At 33.9% G+C, this 7,341-nt stretch overlaps 1 protein-coding gene across 1 annotated transcript; it reads left to right on the forward strand.

Annotated features, from left to right (window-relative positions):
* Positions 1 to 347: 347 nt before the first annotated feature.
* Positions 348 to 5,420, forward strand: LOC139876382 (protein EMSY-LIKE 3-like). The gene is made up of 11 exons (XM_071863694.1): positions 348 to 610; positions 2,192 to 2,403; positions 2,499 to 2,608; positions 2,697 to 2,949; positions 3,027 to 3,248; positions 3,899 to 3,967; positions 4,061 to 4,303; positions 4,412 to 4,480; positions 4,572 to 4,635; positions 4,824 to 4,871; positions 4,962 to 5,420. The coding sequence occupies exons 1-11, from the start codon at positions 583 to 585 to the stop codon at positions 4,970 to 4,972; spliced, it is 1,329 nt and encodes a 442-aa protein (XP_071719795.1). The 5' UTR covers positions 348 to 582; the 3' UTR covers positions 4,973 to 5,420.
* The last annotated feature ends 1,921 nt before the right edge of the window (positions 5,421 to 7,341 follow it).

Genomic DNA, 7,341 nt, shown 5'->3' on the forward strand with positions numbered 1-7,341 from the left:
ATTATCTATCATATAATTTGTTATTCTTTTTAGTCAATTTACAACAATAAGCTTAACCTTCGGCCGCTTTTCATCAAACAGTTAGTAAAAACAAGTTTAAGCTTTCACCTTCTAAAATAAGCTCCAGCTAGCAGTTTCATCTAATAGCTCAAGCCATAACTTCAGCTCTAGCTAATTTTGTGCACAAATTCTATGTTAAGAGTTCATTTAAAAATTTTTGAAAAAAATAAATTAGAGTTCATTTAAAAATTTTTGAAAAAAATAAATTTGAAAATACCACCTCCCAAAATTTTAGAAAAGGCGGAATTAGTCCGCAAATTTCAACCCAAACACGAAATTAACCTATAGATCTACTTCGTATCCGCGCTCCGACCCTCCTCTTCTAACCACTCTCTTCTTAACTCAAATTTCAAACCCTAATTTTCCGTAAATAGTTACGACGAAATTATCGAAAAAACACCAACTTTAACCCTAATTCGTACCTAAATATTCTTAATTTTGTTTTTACCTAAACCCGTACTCAAAATTTAGCGTTTTTCTTCGGTTCAAATTGATAAAGTCTCTTGATTTTTCAACCTGGCTATGGATTACGAACCGTTCGATAGCAGTGGTAAGCATCAACTTCATAACGATTCTTTTTACAAGTTTTTGCTTTCAATTTGTGAAAAATTTTGTTTTTTTTGTAAGTTTTTAGTTTGTTGTTAGCTAGGGTTTACTTTGGTTAATTTGTTATTGTTTAATAGTATCTGTTTTTTTCTGCATTTGCTTCCTGAGCTAGGGTTTAGTGAATTTTGCTGGATAATATGTGTATGTAATTTTGTTTAAGTGTATCTATTTGCACATGTATGTATGTGTGTATGTGTTTTATAGCTGCTACTACTTTGAGTTAAATGTACTTGAATTATGGAACTATTTAAAGACTACACCTTGGCTACATTAGGGGTTTATGTAGGTAGCTTCACTAGTGGAAACTTTTGTTGCTAAATACGGAATAGAGTGGTACGTCTTGTGTAGCTCGGTTGTTGAACGATTGTAGGAAGAAAGAAGAATATGGTGTTGTGATCAAGTAGGGTCATATGTAAGCTTTCCTTTTTCGGTTAAATGTTTGTGTTGAGGTGTGTGTTTTCTGTTGCGTAGTTGTGTGGGATTTTATGAGAGCACAGGGTGCCCGTAGTCAAATTTCTCCGTCCCACACAAATCGACGCCGACCTGCCACTGTCGCCGACACCGCGTCACCGTCGATTCTCGGCGTCGATTAACAGTTTCGGGCCATAGACGGTGGAAAAATTTGACCGTTTGGCATTGATTTTCAATATATCCGTTTGAATTTGAACGTTACTGATTATTCTTTTTTTTTTCCCTATATAAACCACACATTTCTCATTCATTTTCTCACGCAATATTCTACAAACAAATCATAATATTCTCAAACTACACATTCTCAAACCACAAAAAACATGTCTTCCACCAAAGTTTCTCTCGACGTACACTACGGGGGCCAAGCGGCGTACGACTGGAAGACGTACGTTGACGGTAAAAAAAAATCGTTTGAAGATGTCGAACTTTCGGAGGTTGAAGATTGGACAAAGTTGACCAAGTTTCTTCAAAAAGAAACCCCGTACGTGTTTACGCAAATTGTGTTTTACTCCGAAGAATCGCAAGAGTTGAAGTTTCTGTTTACGGATGAGCAATGGGATGCGCTAAAGGAGACAGCCCGGACACGACCTACTCGAATTGTGTTGTATCTTGTAAACATGGGCGTTTCTCGGATTAATCCGGAGTACTCTGATTCGAGTAGCACTGATTCTGGTTACATGAGTCAGGATTCGATTTATTAGGACTTTTTTATATAAATGTAATCGTGTCGTATCCGTCTAATCTTAATCGTATCGTGTATCCGTTTTATCTATGTGTAATCGTAATGTTTTAATAAAAATCGTGTGTTTTATTTTGTTTAATTTTATTTTGTTTAATTTTAATTTAAAAAAAAAAAATGGACACTGAAAATGGACACCCTCACCCAACATCCAGTCAGTCAATTTCAGTGTCCAAAATCGACACTGAAAATGGACACTGAAGAGGACTACGGGCACCTCGTGCTCTAATGTTTTTGAGTACAAAGTTCATTATACGGTTATGTCATCTGGTATGTTTTATCATGATGATTATGATTATTTGAAATTTGTTGTAGGAACCGATGATGATCTTCCTCCATCACATCAAAATAGAATGCCAAGAGGTGGACGTGTTGCAGGTAATGGAAGACCGGCTGTTATGGGGTCCGCACAATATCCAAGAATGTATGGGGAAACTGATATGGAAGCCCAAATTCATCAACTTGAACAAGAAGCATACATATCAGTTTTAAGAGCGTTTAAAGCTCAAGCCGATGCCATCACTTGGGTACATCTTGTCATTTTGTATACACATTATTCAAATTATATAAATAGTTTGCTAAATTAGATGTTGAGGGTTCATAACCGAATGTGTTTCTTCAGGAAAAAGAAAGTCTAATAACTGAACTCAGAAAGGAACTGAGATTATCAAATGAAGAACACAAGGAACTTTTGGGAAAAGTAAATAAAGATGATGTAATCCGCAGAATAAGGTCATCATGGTCTACAAATAATACTTTACATATTCCTTCACGATCTATTACCTTTTTTTTATGCTAAATGTTCTGATAATTTCAATAGGGAATGGAGACAACCGGGTGGTATACAACCCGGGATACATAGCACAGGTCAAACGGGTCATGACCCGTCTCCTAGTCCATCTGTATCCGCCTCTCGTAAGAAGCAAAAGATGAACCCATCAACAGGTTCACAAACTTTTAATGGACCCCCTGCACCTTTTCAACCCCAGCCAACACCTTCAATAAACCTGCCATCTTCATCAGCTTCTAGAAGAGGACCTTTGACCGGGCCCAAGGCTAAAACCAAGAAATCTGTAAGTCAACTAGTCAAGATTCTTGATTTTGATCTTTTTTTGTGTTTGACCATTTACAGTTTGACCTTTTTTGATAGGCCCAGATGATGGGTGGAGTATCATCAATGAAAATGCAGTATCCTTCTTCTGGTCCAAATGGAAGAGGTCAAATTGTTAATCGTATTGCTTCGGGTGCACTTGCGAATCAGACTGCTGACACATCATCGTATTCTTCATTAATTGGGAAAAAAGTTAAAACCAGATGGCCTGATGATAACAACTTTTATGAAGCTGTTATAACAGATTATAATCCTGATGAGGTGATCTGAGTTTGCACATGCTTGTTAGTGGTGGCTGGGTCGACCCAATGAAAGGGTGGATTTGGGTTATGTAGTTATGTTTTAATTTAGTGGGTCAAACAGGTAAAAACATATTAACTTGGTAATGCGTCAAATGTTTGGAAGCTGTCCAAAGTGTGCTGTAAATCATTTGAAATCAAGTTGTTCAAAAAGCTCTGTTGTTATTGAAATTTTATTTTACTGTGAAACTTTTTTTTTTTTTTTTTTTTTTGGTAAAATATAGTTTTTTTTTTTATTGTCAATCTGTCTGCACATACTTGTCAATGGTGGCTGTGTCATCCTAATTTACTTATGAAAGGGGGGATTTGGGTTATGTTTTAACTTTAACGGGTCAAATAGGGAAGACATAAAAAATATATCTTGAAAGGAGCCGGACAAAAGGGTCAAATGTTTGGAACATGTTATTGTGAAACTGGTTTTTGTAAAGATTCTTTTTAATTGTTTGTAGTTTGGACAATAAGTATTACAGGTGAACACATGTACCAAGTTACTGTAAATATGTTTTGACTTGTCCCATGGCCCACCCGAGTCGCCTATATTGCCACCACCGGTGTACATATTTGATTGATGTATAAGTCCAAACTGAAGCCTTTTCTCATGATAATATTCAGGGCCTGCATGTGCTAGTTTATGATCAATATACACCTAACGAGACTTGGGAGTGGGTCAATCTTGCAGAGGTAAGTACATAAATAATGTAATTATATTGTTAATATATAAGTTTTTGAGTATATTTTTGAAATTAATATTCTAATAATTTGATATATATGAAGATTTCTCCCAAGGATATACAATGGGTAGGTGATGACCCGGGAATTGTTCATAAAGCGGGTTATGGGAGATCGGGTAATGCGATGAGTAGAGGTGTGGGCCATGATGTTGGTCCAGGTGGCGGAAGAGGTCGGGGGTTGACTAAAGGTCAAACGAGGAAAGAGTTTCAACCGTCACAAAATGGTGTAGGAAAGAAGGGTCTAGATGATATTCGACTACTCAACACCGATACTTTAATAAATGAGGTAATAATAATAACAAACACCTTGGGCACTTTTGTTTTTGGGATTGCTTATTATTTATATATATTTATATTTATATTTATAGTTTATCCATTTGGTTAATACGTGCAGGTGGAGAGGGTATTCGGGTCGGATCATCCAGATTCTATAGAAATAGAGAAAGCTAAGAAAGTGTTGAAGGTTAAACAAACTTATATTGTTTGAAATGATGAATCGAGTTAGTTTTTTTTTAAATGTTTAAAATGCCTTATTTGTCATTTATATGATGCAGGAACATGAAAAAGCGCTTGTGGACGCCATTGCAAAGCTTGCAGATATATCCGATGCCGAAAGTGGTACAGACAATTATATTCTACTATAATATTTACCTAAAGCATCAAATGTCTGTTTATAAATAATTGATGCTTAAAAAGAAAACAATTTAGCATGTTTCTTTCATCAAGAATTGCATTTTTCTGTGTAATAGATTGTTATTTGCTTATCTTGCGTTTTTATTTGCTTCAAATTTTCTTATATGCTTCAGCACTTTCTAGCCTGCACAGAGATCAAGCTTCAATAGTCCATAATCTTGGTACACATTCTTGGAGTAATTTATAATTATAGCTATGACTATCATGTTGTATTGTGTTTGGAATCTTATATATGTTTTTTGTATATTCAGGATGCAGATAACTGTGGTGGTTCCTGTTACATATGAAAGTGGTCGGTTCATCCTTGATCAGCCAATGGGCTAATGACTAATGGACTTATGTATGAGACGACTTTAAGTGCTATTTGTTAAAACATAATGATTTAGTGGCGAATGATCAAATTCCGGGACCTGTAGTTGACTTCCTGGAATTGATGAAAAAAGGTGTTTGATAGGTGTTGTTAATGAACAGTTAGAACAGTATGGTCAATGAAAAATTACAACTTTGACCTTTTGTATGATTAGGTATAAGGTTTTGATAGTGTTCTTAGTTTGTGGCATATTTATCATCTAAATAAACACATTTCTAAGTAGATCAAAACAATACAAATCAAATACACTTTCTAAGTGTATTTGATACTGTATTTTGATTTTCATGTAAATACCGAGTTATAATTCAGGGGTTGTAACAGAGAATACGAGATTTCAACTTATAATTCCAAATTGTTCCATGAATGGCTGACTTATTGCATTAATTGGTTGTCCTCATCAAATACACTTCCTAATTGCTTGTCTCTGAAGCATGAATTTTATTACTGTTTTATAATGGATGATTGTCCTATCGATGGCAAGTTAACAACCGACAACTTAGAAACTTAGAAAGAATTATTGAAATGGCAAATCTGGAAATAGTTGTCCCCAGTGTTGTAAAAGTCGGCCGACTTGGCCTACGCGTCGGCCGATGCGTCGTTTTTTTGGGTTCTCCGTCCCGTTTTTTTCTGAAAACGACTCAAAAGACGGTCGAAGCTAAAAGTTCGGTCAAAGTCTGTCAAAGACGGTCAAAGTTGGTCAAAAACGGTCAAAGTCAATCAAATTTTCGTCAAGACCTGATATATTTTAAAATTAGTGTTTGTTTTCATTTTTTGAGCCGCTCTTTTTTCTGTGTCCTTACTGATTATGTACTTGGTAACATTAATTGAGTTTGAAGTTTGATTATTTTTAAATTCAAGTTCTTATTTAAGAAATTTATGGTACATAATCAGCTATTTTATGTATATCTAAATATATATTTAAGAAATTATTAATAAAGTCAACGTTGGTCAACGACCGATGCGTCCACGACGCGTCCCCCGACTCGACCGACGCGTCCTTTTTAGGTCTCGACCGATGCGTCACCGACTCGCGACTTTTACAACCTTGGTTGTCCCTCATTAGACTTAAATTTCATTCCCGTTATAAAGCACACATGTTAATTGCTAAACAATCGAGCATTCCTCAACAAATAAATCGGAATAAATATGTTGGTACTCCTAGATATACGTGACAAATGGGTCGGGTTAGGTAAATGATCAAATGGGTTGTGTTGATACGTGTAATGCGTCGAAAAGGGCCAACTTTAAAATCGAACCAGTCGAGTTGGGTCGTGTTGTTTGAAAAAAAAAAATGTAATATATATATATATATATATATATATATATATATATATATATATATATATATATATATATATATATATATATATATATATATATATATATATATATATATATATATATATATATATATTTTAATGAGTTGTAATCACTTGCATTCATAAATTTGCTTGAAAACAAAGGGACCAATGAGAACGCGACATGTGGCGCGAAAATCACATGTGATTGAAAAAAAAAAATTCGAAATTTTTTTTTTTAAATTTTTTTTTCAAATTTTTGTTTCCGAAAATTTTTTTTTCGAATTTTTTTTTTTCAAAAATCATATGTGATTATGCATGTCAATCACATGTGATTGTAAACCCAATCACATGTGATTATGCATGGCAAATCCAATCACATGTGATTCTACAATTCAATCACATGTGATTGTGCAGTTAAATCACATGTGATTGTAAAAAAAATAAAAAAATTAAAATTTTTTTTTTTTTTAAATTTCGAAAAAAATTTAAATTTTTTTTTTTTCAAAACAAAATTTTTGAATTTTTTTTCAATCACATATGATTTTCGCGACACGTGTCGCGCTCTCATTGGTCCCTTGAATCTCAACTTAATTTATGGACTCAAATGAATATTCCTCATATTTTAATAAGTTTCTACAGTTTCACGTGTTTGTTTGTACTTTTAAGTTTCGATTTTTAGTTTCATAATTTAGTTTTCAGCTACGCATTTCGCGATTCAATTTCTCGTTGTTGTCGTCATTTATACGTTTCAGTTTTCAGTTTCACTTTTCTTTTTTTAATTTCACATTTTAGTAAGTTTCACATTTAAGTTTTTAAATTGATGTTTCAATATTCAGCTTCAAGTTTCATTATTTAGTTTCACGTATAATTTCACATTTGTGCATTTCACTTTTAGTTTTCACATTATAATTTCTATTCATTTTTCACTTTAAGTTTCATGTTTTATTTAGTTTACATCTG

The sequence above is a fragment of the Rutidosis leptorrhynchoides genome, chromosome 11, assembly GCF_046630445.1.
Source record: "Rutidosis leptorrhynchoides isolate AG116_Rl617_1_P2 chromosome 11, CSIRO_AGI_Rlap_v1, whole genome shotgun sequence".
In the NCBI taxonomy this organism is placed as follows: Eukaryota; Viridiplantae; Streptophyta; class Magnoliopsida; order Asterales; family Asteraceae; genus Rutidosis; species Rutidosis leptorrhynchoides.